Source organism: Protopterus annectens, chromosome 1.part2 (genome assembly GCF_019279795.1).
Source record: "Protopterus annectens isolate FY-2018-M chromosome 1.part2, PAN1.0, whole genome shotgun sequence".
Taxonomy (NCBI): Eukaryota; Metazoa; Chordata; order Ceratodontiformes; family Protopteridae; genus Protopterus; species Protopterus annectens.
In genome coordinates this window covers 1194996395-1195024246 of record NC_056727.1, presented here as the reverse complement: position 1 = coordinate 1195024246, position 27852 = coordinate 1194996395, and the positions used below count along the sequence as shown (strand labels likewise).

General features: G+C 41.9%; 1 protein-coding gene across 1 annotated transcript in view; it reads left to right on the top strand.

Moving 5' to 3' along the window:
- The window catches only part of LOC122792280, a 200631-nt gene that overhangs the window by 27426 nt on the left and 145353 nt on the right, over positions 1–27852 (top strand). Inside the window, exon 2 of the mRNA XM_044060046.1 lies at positions 2446–2590. Within this exon, the coding sequence (XP_043915981.1) occupies positions 2492–2590 (99 nt within the window). The 5' untranslated portion in view covers positions 2446–2491. The remainder of the gene's footprint in view (positions 1–2445; positions 2591–27852) is intronic.

Here is a 27852-nt window from a genome sequence, read left to right as displayed (position 1 = left end):
CACACACACACACCAGTTTAGCCTTACTGTTGTTTAATGCTGGACTGCATGTTGAACCCATTTGTGACGTCTAGTCAAGTCTAAGTTCAACATGATTTTGATATTTGCAGCATGGCTGGAATGTAATACAGTCGTCAGGGTTGCAGAAGGGAGTCCATCTATAAGTATGGAAAACGAGGGTCCTAACTGTTGAGCCTTGAGGGACACCTTTGGTTAGTTGGTGAGGTAAGGGCATTGTATGACCCAGTTCTCAAGCCATAAGAGTGCAGCCATTTCAAAATGCTATTGTTCCAGCTCCTTGAGGAATCTTCTGTGATGCACAGTTGGAATGCTTGTTTTACTTAACTCCATAAAATGTAGCACTAGTTAACTCCCTTTGATTAATTGCTACGTGGGATGCATTTATAGAAACCAACCGGGCAGTAGTTGTGCTGTGGACCTTTCTGAAATGATATTGGTGTCCGTAGGCCAGGCAAGTACAACTCCAGGTGTGTTTTGAGTGTCTTGAAAATGCTTTTTATCTTACCAGGTTATTTCAGGAAAATTAAGAAAAGCCTTCCCAGATGTACAGATGCAAGCAGTGTACATCATATTTTTGTAGACTTCAGCATTAGTCATTGTTTAAAAATATAGCATATAGTTGGTGAATTTTTTTTAATGAATGAGTGTGGCTGAACTGAGTAACTGTATATGAACTTCATGGACTACATTGCTTACCTTACAGACAGCTGTGACTGTTTGCTCATAGTAGATTCCAGGTGTATAAAATAGTGAATGAGCAGTTGTGCATAACTTATCGTGCTGTACATCCACTGGAGTTCCAGTCTGCCATGACCTCAAGAAGGAAACAAATTTGAATAAGTCACAAAAAATTGGAATGCTATGCTGGTGCAGTATGCTGTTTCAGATCTGTATTTGTTTAAGGCACTATTTTGTATCATATGATACCTCCAAATTTACTGCATTTTTCCAATAGCTTTGTTAAGGACTTCCACTAGAATCTGAAATGCTGCTGAGCAGAGATCTGTTAATGTGGTAGTGCAACACTTCACTGATTGCTGAATGGACAGGAAAGGATTTTAGAAAGGGAGAAGGGCAAAACAAGACTTTTAAAATGTCTCTGATTGTTAGAACTACAGGTAGTTCAGGTCTAAATTCACACCTCTGCCAGTTAGTTCATCTAGCTGTGTTTCTGTTTAGGTGCAGAGCCGTACATCAAGTCTTGGCAGGTTATTTTTATTATTGTGTACCATAATAAAGATTTACATGATTATATCACCATATACTCAAAAAGGGAACAGGTAACCCAGAGGGCTCGAGTGAAGTCTGGTATCCCTCCTGTGACCCAGAGTGACAGGACTCACAAGAAACAGAGTTTAAAGGATTAGTACAGATAAAATCATTTTAGCTTGCATATCTAGGAGACTCTCTCTCTCTGATACCATCCCTGTGGGAGGAATAAAGACACCTTGTTGAAATGTCTAGTAGTTTATTCAGTTAAGTAAGTAGATGGACGAGTGTTCTTCTACTCATCCATCTACCTACTTAACTAAATAAACTACTGGAAACTTCAACAAGGTGTCTTTATTCCTCCCACAGGGAGGGTATCAGAGAGAGAGAGTCTCCTGGATCTGCTAGCTAAAGTGATTTTATCTGGATTAATCTTTTATACTCAAAAGCTTCTAAATGTCATGGATAGCCTTGCATAATATTCAGAGAACAGCAACCATTCTTTATTTTTTATAGCACCAAACATTTACATTGACTTCAAATCTCAAGAGTGAAACTCTAGACTTGATTCCTCAAATTTCTGATGATAGCTTGTACTTGTATGCTGACTGGTCATAAAGGTTATCCATCCACTATTCTGTAGAACAAAATTAATACACAAACACTTGTGGTGCATAGCTACTCTCTGCTTGGTTCTGTCTTCAAAAGCTATTTGTTAGAATCTTGTTTGAGGATCTTGGGGGGCGATTTGCATGCCTCTCATTCAGCAGGTTTGCACATTTTCTTGAATGCTTTAGTGCACTGGAGGATAGCATGATAAGTGCATTTCAAACTACATGGTAGGATTTTCTTACCCTTTATGATGATGATTTTTTAAAACAAGTGGTGAAAATTATTTTATTGTGCAATTTTTATCTGAATTATTCTTCTCTTATCTATCGTCTCATGTTGCTGAGTGACATGATTACCAGTTTCAGTAGAAGTAGTGAGTTTTATCCAGTTACACATGCCATTTGTACAATGTAGTTTAATCACTGTTTAATGGCTTTCAGCGTATTATTGTACCATACTGCAGTTAGGTCACATTTCTGTGACTTTAGTAGTATAGCAATGTATTAGTAAAAGGGATATGTTTCTGTTTTCCGCACAACTTGGCTGAATGTTTTTAATAGTATTGTTATTACTTTTTTTTTATGTTTGTTATATTTTTCTCAGGTTAAAACAGAAATATTTTTTCCTGTGAAAGTCAGAGTTTTGTGACATGGGACCAAAACGGAAGAAAGGCACTGGATGTGAAGAAGAACCAGAAGCATGTGAAGTGTGGCTAGATACAAGTAACTTGAGAAAAAAGAAGAGTCAGGTATATTTTATTGTTGTATAGATCAGACTCTATATAGTAGCATTTCTGTGACCTGCTAATGTAGAGTCCACAGACACAACGTTGCTAACTGAGGTGTATCGTGTACTTAATACTAAATGTAATAACAGTTGTAATATTGGCATGTTTTCTTATTAAATTATGGCAATTCATAGGTTCATAGGTTGGTACTAGGCTATCAGCCCTAGGGCCTGTACAAGCCTAGCCATAACAATTCCCTGGCTATTTCTTCCCACATTATTTACTTTCCTGGACCCCTGTCTAGCAGGGCGACTGATGTGATCCCTGGGGTGAATTTCCTTTCTCCCATCCAATCGTCAAGGTTCCTCTTGAAGAGGTCCAAAGAGGCACTCTGCTTGACATGTATGGGCAATCTATTCCAGAGTCTGGGGAGTCTCTGGGTCAGGAACCTATCCCTCCAGCATGTTTTGTTTATTGTGATGACAAGGTTTAGATCCCTGGGCGTGCAGCTCTGAGGGATTGGGATTTCTTTAAGTGTAGCATGTCCAACAGCTCTGGGTTTGACATGGCCTTTTATGTTAAGCAGAGATCGCCTCTGAGTAGACGATATGCGACAGAGTATAGCTGGAGATTTTAAGGCGGTCAGCGTAGGGCATCTGCTTTAGGCCTGTGATTCTTTTAGTGAGGTATTTCTGAGGCCTTTCCAGTTGTTGCAGATGTCTTGAGAGGTACATACCAAATGGGGCGTTGTATTCTATAATGGGTCTAATGAGGGATGAGTACAGTGGGACAATGACCTCCTTTTTTCTGGATGAAAAGCCCTTCGTGATGAGGTGTGCCACATAGAAGGATTTCCTGACTGTTGTGGCGATGTGGTTATCGAAGGTGAGACCACTGTCCACCTGTGTCCCTAAGTCTCTTATCACACTTTCTGTGTTTAGTGTACTGCCACCTATATGGTAATTCATGGATACATGTTTTTCCCAAAGGGGATAACAATACATTTCTTGGCATTGAGCTTGAGCCCATGGCTCTGGCACCAAGCATCTGTTTCTGTAAGGCCCTTTTGTAGAGTATCCACATCATTTGGGGATTCAATAATGGCTCCCAGTTTGCAGTCATCTGCAAACTTTGAAAGCCAGAGTCCCTTAGTGTTGACCTGTACTTCAGAGAAGTAGATGCCAAACAAGAGCGGCCCCAGGACTGAACCCTGAGGTACTCCACTTGTCACTTGTCTGGAGCTGGATTTGGAGACGGCTAGTTTTACAGTGTGGGTTCTATCAGTAATTTATGATTCCTGCTGTTTTTCAAAGAAAGTGACACATCTTCAGAATCCATGTATATGATATAGGATCATACTGCAGTAATGTAATGACTTTGAAGTGGACATACTGCATTTATGACATCAGAAGGTAAACTATCTTATCAGCTGTGCAAGAACCTATTCAAGCAATGACAGAGAGAAGTGGTGTTGTCATGTACTAGGCTGTCAAGGTGTGTGATGTTCCCAAGTACAGCAAGTAGAGCAGGGCTTTTTAGCCTTCACAAATTTCAGTACCACCAACTCAGAAGGATGTATTTATGCACAGAAAAGGTCATTACTGAAAGAAACAATATTTAATTATTGATCACTTGATTGAAGGTCCAACTGTAGGGGCTAGTTGGACAGAGCCCATTTATCTAGAGGCAATGGGGAGAATTTCTAAACCTAAGTCCAGAATGTAAATGTGCATGCATGTAAATGAATGTGGATGTAGGGAGGGCATTAATGCCTGTGCTTGAAATATTTGTATGTATGTAAATCACAATCAGGGCTCCTATCCATCTGGACCATGGAGCCAGGCCTGGAGTTAAATTCATGGATGTTAAGAAGTTTATTTCATTGTTTTGAAATGTAGGCAACACAACTGAAGATATAATTTTGGAAACAGCCATACCTCTTTCACAAGTTCCTCAGACTTGGTCAGTGACTTCATCATTGAGAAGCACTCACTGCAGCACTTTAAATATTTAGGTTTCTTCTTTTGATCAACGCCCTTTCTTCCCACCTCACCTGCCTGCTGCAAAATGTCATGTCTGTTAGCACCTAAAGCAAATCCATAATTACAAAAGTTGTGGTTATCCCTTCCATAGAATATGGACCTTCAGTAGTGACTGCATGGTTCCCTTATTAGTTTTATTAGGCTTCTGGTCCTATTAAATAAACTCTACATCAGAGCTGTAGCATGGGAGTTTGGTTGGTGCCCAGTGTGGTGCACCTATTTTGTGCCCTCTTTTATTCTAATTCCTGTCCTCAACTTTCTGTTTTAAATGTGCGCATCTCACATCATGTGCCCAGCGCCATTCCACTTTCACATCAAATAATGTTACCTCACTCTGTCAGGGCCTGTATCCCACTGTCACTTTGCATAAGTGGTGTAATGACATTGGCAGGTAATGACAGAGATGGGAAGGTGTGTATGTAAAAACCTTGTTGCTGTATTGTAGAAAGCATTGCTTTCTTACTTGCTAAATGGTAGATAAATAATCAAAACATAATAGGATGTCATAGAGTTTTAGCTTGCAAGTGAGCATTGGAAGAGCTGTTGATTATTCTGTCTTGTTTTTAATGTTGAAATGTCTGTGACTGTATTGATAGATGCTGTGTATTTTTACCTTTATCAAATGTAGCAAATGATATAGATCAGCATGTTTTTAAATGACCAAGAATTCAAGTGAAATACTGAAGTGTAAAGACACTTGTATCCAAATATTCACTTCAGTTGCTGCTTCAGTACCAGTAAAGGACTCCCAGTCGATCAAATTCAGCACTTTAATATCCAATAAAATATACAAGCTTAAAGGATTTAGCGGTTTCGTTTCTAACACACCAGAACCTTCTTCAGAATCACCCAACATTGAATCTAAATCCATTTAAATGCACCCAGCACCTCTCTGATTGGCTGTTACATAAAAACCATACTCAATTTTTAAAAAGACAACACCGACTTCAAAATATGTTTAAAAATGCAAAAATTTCACATGTTGTAATATTTTACATATATACACATATACATATGTATAAAAACACTTAAAAAAAAACTCTTAAAAAATTGGATGATGTTAGTATCTGTTTGCTCTTAACTTAAGAGCTGGTGCTAGTGAAAGGGGGGACACAAACATCAAGTTGTCATTGGCAAATAAGTTCTCTAAATTCTAGCTTAGATTCCTAGTCACCTCCCCTTTCTTGTTGAGTAACTTTCTCTATAACCCAAAACTTATAGTCTGCTTGGGGAGACTGCAGACAGTCCCTGGGATTCAGTAAGTATTCCTGTTCAGCACGGCAGCGCGCCATGCATATTTATGAAGGTGCGCTGCCATGCTCTAAAATGGACACAGTTCCATGTACAAGCACAGGGGGTGTGTCTGAGAGCAGAGCTCTCACAATACACATGCCCCCTGCACTCCAGAATTGCCTTTTGGCAATGTAAAATGAACGAGAATGCTCGTAACACCCCCAACCCATCAGGATAACAAATTTGGTCAAAGCCATAAGGGACAATCATCCCTACCAAGCCAAAAGTTGTTAGGATAACACAGGTAGCATAAGCGCATAGTGTACACCTCCCAACCCATCAGAATAAGGAATGTAGACAAATCCAAAAGGGCAATTGTCCAACAAAGCAGAAAATTGATAGAATAACGGGTTCAGCATTAGCAGGGTATATTCTGAAGGGTACAGATAAAATAACACAAAAATTATTTATTTTTTATAAATGAGATAAAGTTTAAGCATAGCTGCGTGGGTGTGCCTGTTGCTTAGTTAAGCTTAGTCCAGCTTAAATAGCACAAGAAGTTAAATAGCAAGAGACAATAGTGTAGTGGTTAGAGTGTATGCTTTGCAAGCAGCCATTCCCGGTTCGATCCCCACTGTAACTAAATAACATATATTTGTTAACCGGAGTACTGCATTAGATCCAGATGTGAGGTGTCAGTTTACCAAAGTTGTGAAACCCCCATATAAGGGACAATCATCCCTACCAAGCCAAAAGTTGTTAGGATAACACAGGTAGCATAAGCGCATAGTGTACACCTCCCAACCCATCAGAATAAGGAATGTAGACAAATCCAAAAGGGCAATTGTCCAACAAAGCAGAAAATTGATAGAATAACGGGTTCAGCATTAGCAGGGTATATTCTGAAGGGTACAGATAAAATAACACAAAAATTATTTATTTTTTATAAATGAGATAAAGTTTAAGCATAGCTGCGTGGGTGTGCCTGTTGCTTAGTTAAGCTTAGTCCAGCTTAAATAGCACAAGAAGTTAAATAGCAAGAGACAATAGTGTAGTGGTTAGAGTGTATGCTTTGCAAGCAGCCATTCCCGGTTCGATCCCCACTGTAACTAAATAACATATATTTGTTAACCGGAGTACTGCATTAGATCCAGATGTGAGGTGTCAGTTTACCAAAGTTGTGAAACCCCCATATAAGGGACAATCATCCCTACCAAGCCAAAAGTTGTTAGGATAACACAGGTAGCATAAGCGCATAGTGTACACCTCCCAACCCATCAGAATAAGGAATGTAGACAAATCCAAAAGGGCAATTGTCCAACAAAGCAGAAAATTGATAGAATAACGGGTTCAGCATTAGCAGGGTATATTCTGAAGGGTACAGATAAAATAACACAAAAATTATTTATTTTTTATAAATGAGATAAAGTTTAAGCATAGCTGCGTGGGTGTGCCTGTTGCTTAGTTAAGCTTAGTCCAGCTTAAATAGCACAAGAAGTTAAATAGCAAGAGACAATAGTGTAGTGGTTAGAGTGTATGCTTTGCAAGCAGCCATTCCCGGTTCGATCCCCACTGTAACTAAATAACATATATTTGTTAACCGGAGTACTGCATTAGATCCAGATGTGAGGTGTCAGTTTACCAAAGTTGTGAAACCCCCATATAAACACAAGTGCCCCATAGAGTATAGTCACACATAAATAAATGTAATGAAAGCACATTGGGGGATGTCAGGGACAGTAAACAAATTTTATAATATTTAATGAATGACGAATCAATGCCATACACCAGATAGTCTATAAAATGAAAAATAAGCAATGCTAAGCATTATGTAAATATGACTGCTAAGCAATGATTAGCCCAGCTAAGTGGATTTGCCCATTGGTAAGCAGTGCTGAACCTGTCCCTTTAAGCACTGCCAACCTTAGCCAAGCAGATTTGCCCAGTAGCTTAGCATAGCTCAGCATATTCAAAACCATCCAATCACGGCAAAAGGTGGAAAATTGGCTGTATTTAAACCCCACAAGCGGGAATACAGCTCAAAACTGGTTGCAGCATCCCACTGTAGGCAGTATGACAGGAGTTGGTTAGGGCATGTGCTTCCGTGTGCAGTGCTGGGGCATACAGGACTCCAAGGTCATGGTAGGGCTCCTGGTACATAACCATGACGAGACACTGCTGCAGGGCTAGTACCAAGGCTCCCAATATAAAGCGGAAGCCTGGGACCATCTCGCCAGTGATCTCACCAGTGCCACTGGTATCCCTTGGACTGGTGAGCAAGTCCGGTACCACTATGCTGACTTGAATTGGAGAAGGAGGGAGCTCTTGGATGAGTGGGTCCAAGAAGCAAGGCAGAAGGGTGATGTCCCAGCAGTGTGTAAATACTCATACTAATAACTGTTTACTAGTGTCCAGCCTGTGTATATGATGGATAGCTATGCCTAAATATTTCTCTATTTCCCTTACAGCTGCGGCTGAGCGGGCTGTGAATCAGGAAGCCCATGCTAGTAGGCTGCAAAGGCTGCGTCACAAGGCTGGTGAGTAACAATCCTGCTAGTAATAGTCATGCCAAATAAATATAAAATAGTAGAAAGTCGCCTGGCAGTATAAAAATTGTGTATGGGTTGTACTGAATAAACCAGACAGTATGACAGTAATAGTCCCATATAGGTCATATTTAAATAAAACTGTAACTGCCTGGCAATAAAGCTCTAAATCCTGGCCTGGTTGTGTTTACTCTGGTATTGTATGGCATTTATTGTTGCATTCTCTGAATAGCAATGTTGTGTTAACCACTGTTACCCATACTGTGCTACATAAAAAAAAATGTCTAGGAATGTTTGTATAAGACTGTTGTAAGTACAAGATCAGATTGTACAACCAAGAGAGACTTACACAGAAAACACTGAAGAGATAGACAGCAATATCTAAATAGCACGCTCTGCTGAAACTTAATTGTATTTTTAGCAGACACAGCCATGGTTCGAATCCTGGGAGTGGTAGTAAGCTGTATGCAAAATCATACCTCTCAACTGCACACATTTTTTTTCAGAATGTCAAGATAATTTGCTCATATTTTCTGCCTGTTCCTCTGTCCTCCTGGCAAATCAGTGGGATAATCTCAGAATTGTAGTCACTAAATAATGACATACATTTGATTTCCACACCTCAAAACCTTCAGAAAATGTATATTAAAACAAATCTTGTCACTCTAGCAACTCTCCAAGTTTATGAGAGCAATATTCAAAATATGTCCCTATTTGTACCCCCATGTTGTCAAGCTTTGTCCAGAGTGTGGGCATTAAGAGATTGAGAGGTATGTGCATAATATTAACTCGGAATCTGGGAATATGTGTAGAAACAGTCCGGTAATGTTAAAAAACATTCCCTCCACAGGTATGTCAGGTAAGAAAACTATGCCTGCCAATAAATATTTAAATCCTGGACTGGTAGTATTTACTCTGGTATAGCAGTATGGCCTGACATGTAGCATTCAGTAACATCTGATATCAGAATAGTACTGTTGTGTCAACCACTGTTTCTCACACTGTGCTACATAAAAATATGTCTAGAAATGTTTGTATAAGACTGTTGTAATTACAAGGTCAGATTGTACAACCAGGCGAGACTTAGACAGAAAAGACCAAAGGAATAGACAGCAATATCCAAATAGCACACTCTGCTGCAACTTAAACTGTTGTATTTTTAGCTAACACAGCCACGGTTCGAATCCTGGGAGTGGTAGTAAGCTATATGCATAATCATACCTCTCAACTGTACAGATTTTTTCAGAATGTTCAGATAATTGGCTCATATTTTCTGCCTGTTCCTCTGTCCCCCTGGCAAATCAGTGGGATGATCTCAGAACTGTAGTCACTAAATAATGACATACATTTGATTTTCAGACCTCAAAACCTTCAGAAAATGTATGTTAAAACAAATCCTGTCACTCTAGCAACTCTCCAAGTTTATGAGAGCAGTATTCAAAATATATCCCTATTTCTACCCCCATGTTGTCAAGCTTTGTCCAGAGTGTATGCATTAAAAGCTTGAGAGGTGTGTGCAGAATATTAACTCAGTATCTGGGAATATGTGTAGAGACAGTCAGGTAGTGTTAACAAACATACCCTCCACAGGTCTGCCAGGTATGAGATGTAGAATTTAGCTATAAGACAGTTGAATGCATTATCATGGAACTTATAAACCAAGACATTGGCAACCTTCAAACACTGGACCCCACCCAGTTTGGGTTTGTGAAGGACCAATCTTGTCTCCTGAACCTGATTGACTTCTTCGAATCAGTCTCCAGAGCGGTGGACGAGGGTAAGGCGGTCCACACAGCTTATCTGGACCTCGACAAGGCCTTCGACACAATCCCTCACTCTGGAATAATAGATAAACTTACTAAGTTGGGCTTAAATCCATACGTCACTTGATGGGTTGCCAGCTGGCTTACTGACAGAACCCAGACTGTAAAAGTAGCCAAAATCTAGCTCCAGACAGGTGACAAGTGGAGCACCTCAGAGTTCAGTCTTGGGACCGCTCTTCTTTGGCATCTACTTGCCTGAAGTACAGGCCAACACTAAGGGACTCTGGCTAACAAAGTTCGCAGATGACTGCAAACTGGGAGCGATTATTGAATCCCCAAATGAAGTGGATATTCTACAAAAGGGCCTTACAGAAACGGATGCTTGGTGCCAGAGCCATGGACTCGAGTTTACTTCCAAGAAATGTATAATTTTCTCCTTTGGGAAAAAACATGTACCCATGAATTACCACATAGGTGGTAGTACACTAAACACCGAAAGTGTGATGAGAGACTTAAGGACACAGGTGGACAGTGGTCTCACTTTCGATAACCACATGGCCACAACTGTCAGGAAATCCTTCTATGTGGCACACCTCATCGCTAAGGGTTTTTCATCCAGAAAAAAGGAGGTCATTGTCCCACTGTACTCATCCCTCATTAGACCGATTATAGAGTACAACGCCCCGTTTGGTATGTACCTCACAAGACATCTGCAACAGCTGGAAAGGCCGCAGAAATACCTCACTAAAAGAATCACATGCCTAAAGCAGATGCCCTATGCTGACCTTGTAAAAACTCCAGCTATACTCTGTGGCATATTGTCTACTCAGAGGTGATCTCGGCTTAACATACAAGGTCATGTCAAACCCTGAGCTGTTGGGCATGCTCCACTTAAAGAAATCCTAATCCCTCAGAGCCACACGCTCTAGTGATCTAAACCTTGTCATCACAATGAACAAAACTTGCTGGAGGCATAGGTTCCTAACCTAGAGACTCCTCATACTCTGGAATAGACTGCCCATACATGTCAAGCAGAGCGCCTCCTTGGCCCTCTTCAAAAGGAACCTTGGCGATTGGATGGGAGATAGGAAATTCACCTCGTGGATCACGTCAGTCACCCTGCTAGAGAGGGGTCCAGGGAAGTAAATATTGTGAGAAGAAATATCCAGGAAATTGTTATGACCAGGCTTGTATAGGCCGTAGGGCCGATAGCCTAGTACCAACCTATGAACCTATGAAGTATGCATTGTGTACAAACATACCACTGCCCAAACCAAGGCCGTAGCGTATTGTAATAATACCTGTGCATTAATAATTAGAGCAATAATCATTGAAGTTGTGAGTACTACAAGGATATATAAGTTGTTAATTGACATCTCTCTCTCTCCCCCACCATATCTGCAACAATAATCTAAATACACAAATCAGTGGGTATGTTTACACCAAACGTACTGTTGGGACATATGTCCTATTGTTCGATAAGTATTGAAATGTGTTTCTATTAATGTTCCATGTTGAAATGCTATCATTGGTGGCCTGTTGCTATCAATGTAACCTGCATGCCATTGTAATGACCACTGTGGTTCCATATATGCATGTGTTCTGCTTGCTATACAGCTGTTCCAAATCTGGTGTTTTGGGTTAATGGGCATATCTATACATGCTGTTACAGCTAATCCTGGAATGTGTTGACTATTACTAACCCACATATGTTTTAAAACTGCAACACCATAGCATGTTTGGGAATGCCGGTCCCAGCGGATCCACCTCTCCCACCTCATCTGGCTGTGGCGCTGGGCCCTAGCACATTTGCGACCCACCCCGGGACCTCCTCATCTGCTTGTTCTGCGCCACCTTCGGGTGGAACCGCCTCAGGTTATGGGACTCGTCTCTCCCTGGGAGCGGGCTTAAACTGGATCCTGTCACCCGAAGTCAGGTCCGCGGATTGGTGCATAGCGAGCTCCAAAGGGAGTTTGGTGAGCTGCTTTGCCAGCTCGAGGGCCACGTGGTGCATTTACAGGGTCAGCCTGCCCCTCCTGCTCAGCCCCCAGCACAGCCAACTTTGGGGCCGTGAAGGTGCAGTGGTGACTGCCAATGGGTGGAGACCTCAGTCCCACTGTTTCCATTCGGGGGCTCATGGGCTTCCGATTTCCAAACACTACTCCCCGTCCAAGGTGTTTACTCCCAGATTTGTCATAAACCGCCCCTGTATGCTGTCTTCCTACCCAACCTAACTACCCAGATATACCTACTATCCTTCCCCAACATCCCACTCTCACCTTAAAAAAAAAAAAAAAACGGACAATCTGTTCCCAAAAAAAAAATTTGCCCCATACATAGCTGTTCATTTTGCACATGTGTCCACTGGACACATGTAATCTGGTCTAATTGACTTCACAGCACATTATTGTTGTCCTCACCCCTCTCGCAGGGGTTTGAGTGTCCAAATCTACCTCCAAATTCAGTATATATGCACAGCTGTTGCTGTAGAAGAAATGGACAGCTATGGACCTTCCCTATACCCGTCCTGCACATCCCTAGCTACTTTCTTTATTGTCTTTCCCTCTGCATGCCCTCTTTTTCACCACTTTCGTATCACCCCTTTTTTTCTTTTCTTTTAAAGAAATTAGTGCAGGGGTAAGTGGGAGTAAGCACTTTTAATCAGTAGTAAGCAGCATTAAGCCTGTTTGCGTGGCGCTAAGCAATGCCTACACAGATGAAGCACTTTTCAGGCTGTCTGTAAGCATATTTAACCGGAAGTTAGCATTGCTTACCACCACGAAAACCCATGTAAACCCGCTTATAACTGCTTAAAAGTGCCTTAATCCCTCTCTATCCAACAGCCCTTGTTCTGCCCAGCAACAAAATAATCACCCTTGCAAGTCTCGAACCCAGGACCCTGCACACCATAGCCACAGCAAGTTGCCACTAAGCCATCTGAGCTGTAGATATGTGTGATGTTTTCTTAACCACATCATGCAGTACAGTCATTCAACAGTAGGGAAAATGTATTTATATATGTAGATGAATGTATGTGTGTGTGTGTGTGTGTGTGTGTGTGTGTGTGTGTGTGTGTGTGTGTGTGTGTGTGTATACATATATAATTCTCTGTGGAGCTCCCTATGCACCAGACCCTGGACCTGACTTCAGGTGACAGGATCCTGTCTGTGCCCGGTCCTGGGGGGGGGGGGCAGGCCCCATCCCCATCCCCATCCCCTCAGGGGGTTCCATCTGAAGGTAGTGCAGGACCAGCAGATGAGGTCCTGGGATGGGTCCCAGATTAGGTGGGAGAGTTAGGTCCATTGGGAACGGCTTTCCCAAAAATGCTGTTGTGTTGCAGTTATAGAACATATTTGGGTTAGTAATAGTCAAGACAATCCAGGATTAGTTATAACAGCATGCATAGATATTCCCATTAACCCAAAACACCAGATGTGGAACAGTTGTATAGCAAACAGAACACATGCATATATGAAACCACAGTGGCCATTACAAAGGCATGTAGGTTAAATTGATAGCAACAGGCCACCAATGATAGTGTTTCAACATGAAACGTGAATAGAAACACATTTCAATATTTGTTGAACAATAGGATATATGTCCCAACAGTAGGTTTGGTGTAAACATACCCATTGATTTGTGTGTTCAGATTATTGTTGCAGATATGGTGGGGGGAGAGAGAGAGATGTCAATTAACAACTATTATATCCTTGCAGTATGAGCTCCTTTGACCTTTTTTCCTGTTTGTCTTCCAGATACCATGTCCTGTGAGCGTCTCCCTATCCTGTGAGTGTCTCCCTGTGTATACTCCCCAGGAGAATGATATTATAATTAACTTCATTGTACAACATCACAGAACCCTCTTTGGACGCATGGCCTATGATCTGCAGGAGAGGACCACCCTGTGGAATGAGCTCATCCACAGGGTAAACTATGTTGGCCTGCATAACTGCAATTATGAGCAGGTGCGACATCGTTGCACTGATCTCATCCGCCATGCCCGTCAGTGTGCTGCTGCAGTTAGGAGGGACCAGCTAGCCACAGGTGGAGGTCATGCCATCCAGCCCCCACTGACACATGCTGACGAGCTCCTCGCCAGCCGTGGGGCACCTGCCTGCCACCCAAGCCAGGAACCTGATGATAGCATTGTGGAAGTGGGTGCTACCCACACAATGGATGAGGTGCATGCAGGTAAGGCCCCAGGGCACATTAGTAGACCACTGTTGCTTATTCATCTTCATCTGTAAAGTATCTTCATGCATATGTCAGATAACATAGTCTGTTGCTGCAGTGTAGTAATGAACAGATGTGCATAATCTCTAGCATTGTGGGTTTGTACTGTTGTGCCACTGTAAGCATTTATTTGCCTAGTGTGGGGGTGGAACAGGGTGCCATGTCCTTTTACTTGCTGGATAACACACAGTCAGGAGATGTAACACATCACAGTACTTTCTGATGTCAGTGGCACTGTTGTGGTCAACAGGCATGTAGTCCACTGCAATCACACTGTGGTTACTATCTGTGAGGCAATATGCAGGGAACTACCAATATATAGTGGTTGTTGCCTAGCCAAGTGTGTTTGTGTATGAGACATGGTTGGAGAGTGTTCTCTGTGTAATAGAAGGGTTGCCTATATTGTTCACCAATCCATAATGTCACATGTAGGGCTATGGATTGTCTACACCAGCCTCTCTGGTGTTTGACAACTGTTGTCCTTGTAAGGTGTACATTGTGACATATACTAGGTCCTCAAAATAATAATTTAGCAAAACCCGCCCCACAATGAATCTTGTAATTACACAATCACAGCAACCTCCACACAGGATACTGATATCACACACACACACACACACACACACACACACACACACACACACACACACACACACTTGCCAGTACTGAGATTCAAACTCCTGCCTAGCTATGTGTTGCTACTATAGTGTAATGCATTTATCGCACTTGCTGCAGAGCTTATAGGATGGATGTTGTCCCAAGGTACTTCTAAGGTGAGGAACATCACCAGCCCTTGTAAATACTGGCATTGGGTGATGTAGTGGGTGAGAGATCCCAAACATAATTATACCCTAAACACACATTTACATTTGCCAGGGGTGAGGTTTAAATCTGTATTTAACAATCTTTTTACGGACCATTATGTTACGCATTTACCACATGCACCACTGACCTGACATGGTTTAGGGTTGGCAACAGGTACTTCTAAGGTGGATGATATCTGCAGGACTGCTAAAGTCAGGCTCTAAGATGTGTACTGGGTGTAAATGGGGCCAAAATCTTTGAGGTACACACATACATATGCACACACACAAACACTTGTCACAGATGAGAGTCAAACCCTTACCTGTGTAGTTACTGCTACTACATTGTTCTGCATTTATGGCACGCGCTATGGAGCTTACATGTTGGAGAGCTCTCCACAGGTATCTTTGAAGGTGACTGACATCAGCAGCAGTGCTAAAGGAGGGATAAGGGTAGAATAGTTAGTGTGAATGTCCATAATATCAGGTATTATCAAGGACACACACACTCTCTCACACAAACACATACAGTTTCACAGTTGCCATGTCTGGGATTAGGACTCCTACCTAACTAGCATGTTACACTATAGCATTACGCAGTTATCGCACACACCATGGAGTTATGGGGCTGGCCCTTCTCCAAAGGGGTATTTTAGAGTGACTGACATCAGCAGGCTTGCTAAAGTAGGGCAATGGGAGGTGTAGTGACTGTGAATGGCCTCAAAATCATTAATCTCCGCACACACACACACACACACACACACACACACACACACACACACACACACACACACACAGAGTTTCACAGTTGCCATATCTGGGATTAGAACTCCTACCTAATTAGTATGTTACACTATGGCATTATGCAGTTATCACAAGCACCATGGAGCTTATGGGTCTGAGACTTGGCCAGAGGGTTATTTCAAGGTAACTGACATCAGCATGCATGCTGACATGGGCAATGGGAAGTGCAGAGTGTGTGAATGGGCCATAAACCGTTCCTCTGGAAACACACACACAACACTCAGTCACACGCAACTTTACATTTGACAGGACTGGGTATACAAATGCTAGATGAAAATTGATTTGTACTAACGTGTTACACAGTTATCACAAGCACTACAGACACTGTGGGGCAGAGGCCTACCAAAAGCAAATGTCTGCAGTGATTGACATCGGCATATCATGTTATATTGGCCAGTTGGATGTGTGGTGGGTAGGAGAGGCCTAATGATGGAAATCTCTCTGTCACTGTCTGTCTCTCTCTTCCCCACATCTCCGTGTGTGTATGTTTGACCTATTATAGTGTCTTGGCCTTGGCTATGTGTGAGTATTCTTATCCAATGTGTGTGCAAAGCATGAATGGTGTGCAATGTGGTGTGTGTGCACAGACATCTGCGATTGACAGATATGTATAGTCCACTGTTGTTGTCAGACATGTTGTCAGATATGGGCTTCATTTCTCTACGTGTAGGAGAATGCCCAGTATGACCTTCTGTACTGAGTGTGTGAATCCATTACAGGTAGGTTGTACTCCATTCCAGGATTTGATATTCTACACCTACAGCTGTTTCTGCAGGATATCTGTAGATAGGTTGACAATATGGAGTCACAACGGGCGAAAGATAGTGCTGTTGTGTTACATGGTTGGTGTTGGCAGAGATATTCAGACATGTACTGTTTTACACTGTGATGTATTATGTCCTCAACTACTGACAGATATACTTATTTGCTCACATTTATTTCCTGGGAAATACAAGATGAATGAAGCTGTGTCCACTATTGTGGTCTGCAGCCTACACATTCTTGCACACTCATGCCATTCTGGAGGGGTAGCTGCAGACACTTGCTGATGGGTCTGTGTAAATGGTCCAGCACCTTGGTACTGTGGTGACTGAGGATCCCCTGCTTGTACATCTATTGACGTAACAGAATGGCCATATCATGCTGTGGCCATAACTCTCAGCTGTACAGATTCACCCAGGTTACACAGTGGCAGAGCTCATATATCTGGTCAGTTTCCCCTTCACATTGTGGGTTACGGGCAGGTTTGTAGCCACTCATTACTGGGTTTGCAGGCATGGGTAGTAGGGGCACACATCAGAGTTTCAGACTTTACACACTCCATAGTGTCCATGCTTCTACACCCCCACTCTGTTATTCTATCCTCTTCCTAACATTATGCGAGCAATATCTGAGAAGTGTCCGTATAGTTGTCTCTTCATCCCAGCAGTATTTAGTGGCTGGTCCACAGTTCATGCAGTAGGACATAGTGGGCATGCTACTGGGACTTGTCAACATGCCCTTGCATTTGTGTTCTGTAGACTGTGTTATGTTGTTAGTTTGGACCCCATGAGATAACATACATTGGCAGTACGAGTGAGGCACAGGCCTTTAACAGAGGACTGTAGGGCATTTGGTAGTGATGCAGGCCATCTGTAGCAGGCCAATACATTCTGTCAGTCCTACATTCCCAGGCTGCGAGCCACTGGATTCCCCTGGGGTGACAGGGTAAGTGTGTGAGGTGTTAATGGCAATAGTTCCTGTCCATATTAATCCATTGGTCTGGTTGGTCTGGATGCTGGCAGGGTGCTGCTTACAGCTAGGGACACACCTGCATGGGGCACCTCTACAGCATGCTGCATTCTGTGTGCATTCCCATACAGAAGTGGGGGTCTTACTGTACTCATTCCCAACAGCAGGGATATGACCTGTGATAAACTTGTGGTTGATGATGGGGTGAGCTGAGTGCATGTGTGATATGGAAGCTTATTGCAGCTGATTCACAGATATACCTGGGATATTCCCCTTATGCTGCCTTGTGCGGGGCATAGGCAATCTCTCATTACTTCATAACTGTGCCTTTTGTGCTCTGCCAGTGATTTGCCAGACTACATCAGTATTCCATACTACACAGACAACTAATGTGCTGCTAACCTGTATGTACAATTCCAAAGGTGTGTGCAGTTGACAGTTAAATTTTATGTACTCTGTCTAGGGTAAATCCTTCTGTGTATTGTGTGTATGTCAACTGTAAAACTGTAAACATTTGCTATGATTGTACTGGTATTTCAGGTACTCTGTTGGCTTCCATTTCGTTTTGTATTCTGACCTATCATGTAGACTAGAGGCATATCAGTAGAGTACAGCTCTTCTTAGGTTTTATTGACCTACATTTCAGTTCCAGACTTCTTACCCTTCAGAACTAACATACAACTGCCAGACCTGTTGTAGTCTGTCTATGTAGGTCTGGAGAGGGGCTGTTCTCCATTACCATCAGTTGGAGGCCTTAGCACAGCCTTTCTTTATGGTCATGTACACCTGTCCTGCTGGCTGAGGCTGTTGATGGGTATGTGAGCCTCACTTACATGCATGTGTGTGTCCTATGGACACACATTTGGCCTACCACATGTCCTGCAGTGGGATTTGTCACCTTGTCTAGTATTGCCTACTTTGTTGACACCAGTATTTGTTATGGATTTCATGCTGCCCATATAGGTGTCCACTATCTGCTGCCATTCCATTCAGCCACCCAATTCCCCTGCATGCTCACATCCATACCATATATACAACTAGCAAAACATACTACTCCATTCAGCAATTGATAGGAAGAGTGACTTATCTTGTGGCTGTGCCAGTATTGAGGATAGTGTTCGAGGGCTGACTATGTTGGATGCACATAGTACACTCCCTATACATGGTAAAGCACAGGTAGTCTCATGTTTGACATTCCTTTTACTGTATGTGCGAGTCAAAGAGAGGTGTCATTCCCTGGGTCCCTACCATGTCAGTGTATGTGCTATGCGTTGCCTCTTTACCATGCCTAGGCATACTGGGCACACCTCCTTCTGCTACATGGGCAGGCTCAGGTTGTTTCCCCTCCGAGTCCCTCTGTGCCTGTGCTGGCCTTGGCAATGGTGGGGGTCTGTGTGACCCTGACCCATGCTGTTCCTGCTGCAGCTGTTTCCACAGGATCATATTGTGTAGCATGGCACATACAATGAAAATTTGTGTACACGTAGCTGGAGAGTACTGCAAGGCTCCACCGGATATGTCCAGGCACCGGAACCGTGACTTGAGCATCCCAAACACACACTCTGTTATGATTCTGGTTTGTGCGTGTGCCTCATTATGGAGTTCTTTTTCGGGTGTGTGTGCATTTCTGATAGGTGTCATCAGCCACGGCTCCACTGCGTACCAGCATCCCCCACTAGGTGGCCATATAGGATGCCCACAATGGCAAATCTCTAGTACAGCTGTGTCATATGCCAGATGTGGGAGTCATGATAGCTTCCAGAGCTGCCAGCACACACATTCAAGATAATGCCCTGGGCATCGCACATGACCTGGCATTTGATGGAGGGGAAGCCCTTGCGGTTTATGTAGACCCTACCCTGCTCACCGGGTGGTATTTTGATTTGTATATGCGTGCAGTCTATAGCACCCACAACCTCAGGATATTCTGCTATTTGGTGGAAGAGGCGCATATTGCTAGTTAACACCTCACGGGTGTTGAGGAAATATATTTGCTCACCGGCATGTGCTGACATGGCATCCTGGAACTGGTGGAGTACCCTGGATGCTGATGCCTGTGAGATCCCCATGTTATCCCCAGTTGGCCTTTGGAAGGTACCTGTGGCTAGTATTCTTAAGCCTACACATACCTTGGTATCCACTGGGATGGGTTCCCCTCTGTTGGTTCTGTGTGTAAGGTGTGGCCGGCACAGCTTAACAATTTGCTGTAGCATGTCCCTGTCCACCCTATAGCACTCCACTATCTCCAGATCATGTAGCCCCTGGTAGGTTACCCTGGGTCTGTACACTCTTCTTCTCCTCACTGTGGGTTGGTCATCAGCATTCTCATCCTCACCACCCTCAGCCTCTTCCACATATTGATGTATGAGAGCGACAGCAGCCCCTACCATTTTGTTAGTTTTGTCAGGTAAAATTTCCCTGTCTGTGTACACTGGTGGTGTAGAGTTTGTGGGGAAAACCAGAGTGAAAGGTGTTTGCATAGTTTATAGTAGTGTGCTGGGCTGAGCTGGTGTCTGTGTAATTCGCTGATTCTGATACATTTCACCTACCAGCTATGCTAGTTCTCCTTGATTGCCTTCCTACTGCTGTTTTCCCTTCCCATTGCCTTCCCGTTTAAGCCCCGAGGCGCACCGCACATACCCAGTCCTCAGATGTGAACAGAGCTGCTATTTCCTGTTTTTTTTAAAACCCGATGCACTGTGTGCACACCCGTTTAGGCAATGTAAACACTGCTAGGCAGCCTCAGTCATACACCCCCCCTTCCTTAGCTGTGCTTAGCTAAGGGCAAACATGGGCGTAAGAGCCCAGTAAGCTTACAGTATGCATGACACTCCCCCTTATGAGATCATCTATCTCTTATGCTTATACCATGGTGTTGCTGTGCCTACACGGTTGGGTGCAAGCTAACACTGAGGGGAAATATGTGATTCAGTATCAATCCCCTCATTTGCATAAAACTCACTGCTAATGCATGGTTACAAAACTGACACTCAACCTTCCCCCCTTAGCAACCTCTATTCCATGGTATTGTCTTATGCATGCCATTGACTATTATGGCAGCATGCTGATTTGGGTTTAAAAGCTTATTTCCAACTTTTTTCCTTATTTTCTGGCTGATCCCGTTTGCTCACTGCTGCCGTATGTTTAAATGGCCGAAATCGGCCAAAAAAAAAATGAGTTATTTTTTTTATAATTTTGCAACTATTTCCCATGCCATGGCCATATATTTGGCCATTGACATGCCTACTACATTAAATACATGCTTTCTTTCGAGCTGTCATGCCTCCGTTTTGTAATTTGCAGAAATGTATTTGGTTAGTAACCGAATACATTTCTGCAGGTTACACTGTTCCTGCACAGACACCTGCCTGCTTCCTGGATCGCTAATTCACCTCATTTGCATGGTTTTCACCAGCAAATGAGCTAATTAGCATACTGGAGCTGTGTCTGTGCAGGAATAGTGTAGGAGTGCTTGTGCACATACTGAGAGCTCGTTCCTGGATCGCTTGTCGGCCATATTGCGTGCAGCAGCTCTTGCACTATTCCTGCATGCTGTGCAGAACTTGCTGAATGCTGGGAGTGTCTATAAAGGGCATTGGTGTCCTTTTTCCGGTTTATATTATATGTATGGTCATACACTCTCTGCCTCAATGTATGTTCTGTCATCCCCACATAGTAGGAACCACATATCTTATAATGGGCTAAATAAATCACCCCTTTCGTATGACAGTTGAAATGCCCCTGTGGGTAAAAAGTGACTTTTGGGGAATCCAATGTAAGTGTGTTTTGGTTATACATAAATGAGCATTGACCACACATACCACATTTATATGTTCCTAATAGTGTGCCCACAGGTTTTGTATTTCCCCTTTCAGAAATATCCTTTAAGTTGGGGTTTCTCCTGAACCCAAACTTTAGTGGTCTAGAACATACCTTGGGTTTGTTGGGCATAATAAAAAACATCTTCCAGTTTTTTGTCACAATGTTTTGAATCCCCTTAGTATCTTGGTTGTATGTCAACACTAAATATATACCATCTGTGTCACTTTTAACTGATCCTTGGTCCTTGTTTCTATTGTTATTGTTACTTTCATAGTTTAATAGGGGTATGTATTTATTTCCCCATCCCCTTAGAACTTCTTCTTTGATAGTTTTAACCATGCTATCGGGGTATCCCCTCTCACAAAACATTTCCTCAATATAATCCAGTTCTTTCACCAAGTCATCTTTATTCGAAGTCATACAGGCTGCTCGTATCATTTGTCCCTTCACTATATTTTTCTTTTGTTTGTAAGGATGGTTACTTTCATAATAAATATATGAGTTTGAGAAACATTCCTTTCTATATAGTTTTGAAATATATTTCTCATTAGTATTGTCCTTCATAATGGTCACATCTAAATAATGTTTCATGTGTGAACTTCAAAAATTCTGTGGTTTTATTTATGTATTCTGTGAAACCATCTATATTTTGTGGGGACCCTTTCTACAAAATAAAAATATCGTCCAAAAATCTGAAATAAATCCTGATCTTTGTACTGTGACTCAAAAATAAAGTGTTTTTTTCCAGTATAATAGGACTATATTTGCAAATGCCGCACCCATAGTAACTCCATCCACTTGATTGTATAACTCACCCTGGAAATATATGAAATTGTTTTTTAATACCAATTCCATGCTTTCTAGAATAGTCCTAAAATCTGAGTGTTGCAAAAATTCAAACTCCAGTAACATTTCTTCAAACCATTGGAGACCTCTATCGTGGGGAATAACTGAAAAAAGGTCTTTGACATCAATGGTTATAAACAAAAAGTCATTGTTAAAGTATACTTGTCCTATCTTGTACATAAAATCCCATGAATCTTTTAGTATGTGGGGGTATAAATCATAAAAAGGTTTCAACTTTTTGTCAATGTATATAGCTAGAGGCTGTTTTTGACCCAGCAGATGATACAGTGGGTCGGGGGGGGGGGGGGGGTTCATATAGTTTTTATGAACTTTGGGTATTCCAAAAATGCTTGGAATGTATGATTTAGAGACTTTAAAAAAATCATAATCAGGGCTCCCATCCATCTGGACCATGGAGCCAGGCCTGGAGTTAAATTCATGGATGCTAAGAAGTTTATTTCATTGTTTTGTAATGTAGGCAGCACAACTGAAGATATAATTTTGGAAACAGCCATACCTCTTTCACAAGTTCCTCAGACTTGGTCAGTGACTTCATTATTGAGAAGCTCAATGCACTCACTGCAACAGTTTAACTATTTAGGTTTCTTGTTTGATCAACACCTTTTCTTCCCACCTCACCTGCCTGCTGCAAACTTTCTCGTCTGTTAACACCTAAAGCAAATCCATAATTACAAAAGTTGTGGTTATCCCTACCATAGAATATGGACCTTCACTAGTGACTGCAGGGTTCTCTTATTACTTTTATTAGGCTTCTGGTCCTATTAAACAAACTCTACATCAGAGCTGTAGCATGAGAGTTTGGTTGGTGCCCACCTTGATGCACCCATTTTGTGCCCTCTTTTATTCTAATTCCTGTCTTCATCTTTCTGTTTTTAATGTGCATATCTAACATCGTGTGCTCAACGCCATTCCACTTTCACATCAAATAATGTTACCTCACTCTGTCAGGGCCTGTATCCCACTGTCACTTTGCATGTGATCGAAGCTTCTCCACAAGTGGTGTGGTGACATTGGCAGGTTATGACAGAGATGGGAAGGTGTGTACGTAAAAGCCGTGTTGCTGTATTGTAGAAAGCATTGCTTTCTTACTTGCTAAATGGTAGATAAATAATCAAAACATAACAGGATGTCATAGAGTTTTAGCTTGCAAGTGAGCACTGGAAGAGCTGTTGATTATTCTGTATTATTTTTAATGTTGAAATGACTGTGAATGTATTGATAGATGATGTGTATTTTTACCTTTATCAAATGTAGCAAATGGTATAGATCAGCATGTTTTTAAATTAACAAATCTGCCTTCAGTGTTAGGGGAGCTTAGTCACAAAACCTTTCCTTAGCTGACATTTCTATCCCACCAATCCCTTAGTACACTGCTTTCTTCTGCCTCTCCATTTTTTTCTCACCACAAAAGTTTATTTGGTGTTCTAGAAGAGGCTGCAGGCTGAAGTTCAAATTTTTAGAGGTTTAGGGAACTTCTTCCTTGAATGAGAAGATGAAAATTCCTTTTTATTTCACTTTTAATGATTAGTGCTATGCATTCATTTTTCAGTTTGTCATTGTTATGATGCATATCAATGCTGTCGTCTGTCAGAATTGTTGGATCCAAGTCCTTTACTTTTACAGTTATGGCTACCACTGCTACCAGTTGTGTCTTTATAAGACAAATTTACATTGTGGACAACAGTACAGTTTCTAATGTGCTTGGATGTAAAAATATGATATCTATTCATATTTAGTTTGTGGTAATTTCAGTTAGATCACTAAAGGTGTTGTATGGCAGTGGAAAATTACCTGATATGTCAGAAGCTTTTACATCCCAAGACATGGTCTCACAATTCTAGAACTTCTGATACAGGTAAGAGGTCTTTTTGTATGTTATGCTTGCCTTTAAAAACATAAGTTTAATAGACTTAAAACTCCATTCTCTTAAATTGGTCAAATCTGCTAGCAATGAAACAATTCAATCACTTTATTGTGTTCTGTCACCAAATTAAAGAAATGTGAAGCTATGGAAAACTTATCCGATAAATAAAAAGCTAAAATTCCACTTTTTTGTAATTGTGGTGGAACCATCCCTTCTGCAAGCGAGGCTTCTCCTATAAATATGGATGGGTACCTTTTTCCTACTCCTGTATTACCTCTCCATTGGGGTCTACTTCAGTTTATCGAAGTTTCAAAACTTCGAAGCCCATATGGCCAATTGGTCAAAGCGTCAGCACCCACTGTCTTTTCAACTTCATTTATGGGATTTGTAAGGATAGAAATGAGATGATGTTGACATGGCATTTCTCAAAATTCCAGGTCTCCTATTCTCCTCTCTTGATTCAAAGCAGACAGTCACAACAGATGCCTCAGACTTTTTTGGGGGAGCAGTGTTAATGGGAATAAAAGGGCAGGCCTTTTGGGACAAAAAAGACAGACCAAAACACATAAACATAAAAAAAATGCTAACTCTTATAAATGCTGTGAACTCTTTGAATCATCTGTGGTCCCCAGGATCTCTTTAACTGTTTACAGGCAGTACCACAGTGATGTGGTACATGAATAATCAAGGGGGAGCTAAATTTTACCCCTTATGTAGACTACCCATGCATACAGCTTTACAGCACAATCGCACTCTGCAGGCATCCTACATTTCATCAGCGCACAATTGTGTGTCGGACAAGGGCAGAACATCATGAACGGAAACTAACTTGGAAGGTCTTCCAAGATTTGAGCCATCTGTAGGAAATTCCTCATATAGACCTTTTTGGTTCCTCTCTAAATAATCAACTGACAAAATTCTGTTTCAGGATCCACGCAAGAATGTATGGAACACATATGCCCTTTCTTTTCATTGGACAGGAATATTCCTGTATGCTTTTCCACCGTTTCTGCTGATATCCAGGGTACTTCTGAAAATTCAAAATGGCTCCCCAAAGATCATTGTGATGACTCTCTTCTGGCTCAGGCAACAGTGGTTCTTCCTTATTTTGGATTGTCCAGGGGTAATTACCACAAACTTCCTCACTGACTGGATTTACTCACACAAAATCAAGGGTGTTTGATGCATTCCCCCCCCCCCCAAATAACCATAATTGTTTGCCTGGATGATAGTGTCTTAATACCAGCTAGGCACCTGTTTTCTAAGGACATGCAGGAAGTATTAATGGAGGCAAGAAATCCTGCTTCTAGAAAATCCTATTTATCAAATGGAAAAGGTTTTTAAGTTTGTGCCAACGACATAACCAACACCCATTCAGGGATAGTGTTTCTTTGGTTTACAGTATTTATGTAAGTTATTATCCTACAGCCTGTCTTACTCGTCTGTCAAGTTTCAGTTGCCAGCCATTTCAGCATGTCTGCCTATGGATCCACCTCTTTCAATGCAGTCTTGTGTGAAAATGTTTTTGGAAGGTCTTCTGCCTAAGAAGCTTCTCAGAAAGCTAGTGGCTCCTCCTTGAGATCTTAATTTTGTCTTAGAGAAGCCAACATTTGCTCCATTTGCATCTGATTGGCTGACTTGAGGTTCTTAACATGAAAAACGGTTTTACTCATTGCTGTGACTTCTGCAAGAAGAATATCGGATTTGTAAGCTCTTATGGTGGATCAACCATATCTCATCTTCCACAGAAATAGGGCTTCTTTGAGAACTAATCCTTCTTTTATGCCTAAACTGGTATCTGAGTTTACCTTAAGCCAAGCTATCCATGTCCTTGTTTTCTTCTAGAAACTGAAAACAGAAAAGAAAGGATACATCATACCTTGGATATCCAAAGACATCTTGGGTACTATCTTAGCAGAACAAAATATTGTAGAAATTGGGATCAATCGTTCATTTCTTGTGAAAGTGAGAAGAAGGGATGAAGGGTCAACCTGTGTCAAAGCAGACTATTTTCAAATGAGTCTCAGGCTATTACCTTTGTTATTCCCACCATTACAAAACTGTTCCAGGAAGGATTAAGCTTCACTCTGCCAGGGCCCTAGCTTCCTCTATTGCTTTTTGGAAAGATTTAGACACTAGAAGTATTCTAGAAGCAGCAAACTGGTCCTGTGTGCATACTTTTACTAACCACTATAAACTAGATTCCTTCTCCAGGTGTAGGACTGGCTTTGCTTGAACCATTCTCCAGGGGCTCCTGGACATTTCCACTTCCACATCCCAGCAGTGGTCATAATCATGAACATAGTACAGTTGTGTAAGTGAAGCACCATAACAGTAGATGATTGAATTATCTATCATTGATCTCTGCTGCAGTACCGCTCCCTCACTACACCCCCCCGCTGTATTTGTGTGTTGCTTATGCCAGGATGTGGACATTTAATATTTTTCTTTTCCTAGCAATGTCTTCTCTGGGCTTAGTCTCAGTCTCTCAGTTGGCATGAAAACTCTGAAAGGGTTGGGACCCAAATCTGATTTTAGTCAGTTAATGCTTGGGTGCGTGGAAGGTGCCCTGATGCTTTGGAAGCTGGTTGGCTGCTGTATCCTCTACAGGATATAATCCATATAGATTTAGAGTACTGCAGCTGTGATCATTCACAAAAAAAAAAAAAATCGGGGATACTTGAGAGATATCCCTTCCCTCTCTCAGATCCTTTGTGAGCACATATTTAATGTATTTTGTTTCTAAGCCAATAGATTCAACTGCACGGGTGCCAGAACGTCAGTGTCTGCAGTCTTACTTTAAGGAGACTCAGATGTTGCTGTCATCTACTTTGGGTTGGAACAATCCTTCAGCAATGGGATGAGTACCTGTTCTGCTGATATGCTCCCTCTGTTACCTAAAACGCCCAACAGTGGTGCACATTATGAAAATGTGTTTGTCTAGCATGGTTGCTGGCTCATTGTTGAACCATGTACTAGCTTGTGTAAGTGTTAAGCCCATTCCTCCAGAAACCACTCAGGTGCTTGCGACATCAGCCAGCCTGACATTAGGGGATTGTTTTTCACTTGGTCACCCCTCTGGCACTTGACTCTGCAATATTAGTGCTTGCTTTGCAAGCAGTAGCTTCTCTTTCATTAAGAGACCAACTATGTTTTTTCTGTCTGTCTGCTAGTAGAGGCTTAAGGAGGGTGTCCTTCTTCCATTGGAGGCAGACCTCAAAGTTTCTTCTCCAGAGCCATCATTGCCCAGGAGGATGTCCTTGCCTTCTGAAACATAAGAATCCTCTCAACACCATGCTCTGGAGAACTTTTAATAAGCCTTTTGTATTGGTAGATTGAAATCCAAAGGCATCAGCTTCTGCCCTCTCTTCCACTGTTCAAACATGACCTTGTTAAATTGTTGCATATGATACTAGAGAGAGGATAAATGGCCCTGTATGGATCTTACCATCTCACAGTCTCCCATTGCGGATAATTTGTAATTAACCTTAGCTCTTCTTCTGGTTGGCTTTAACTTTCAGGTCATGATTTCTCAGATCACAAGAGACTGTACTGTTATGCCATGTGTTCTTCAT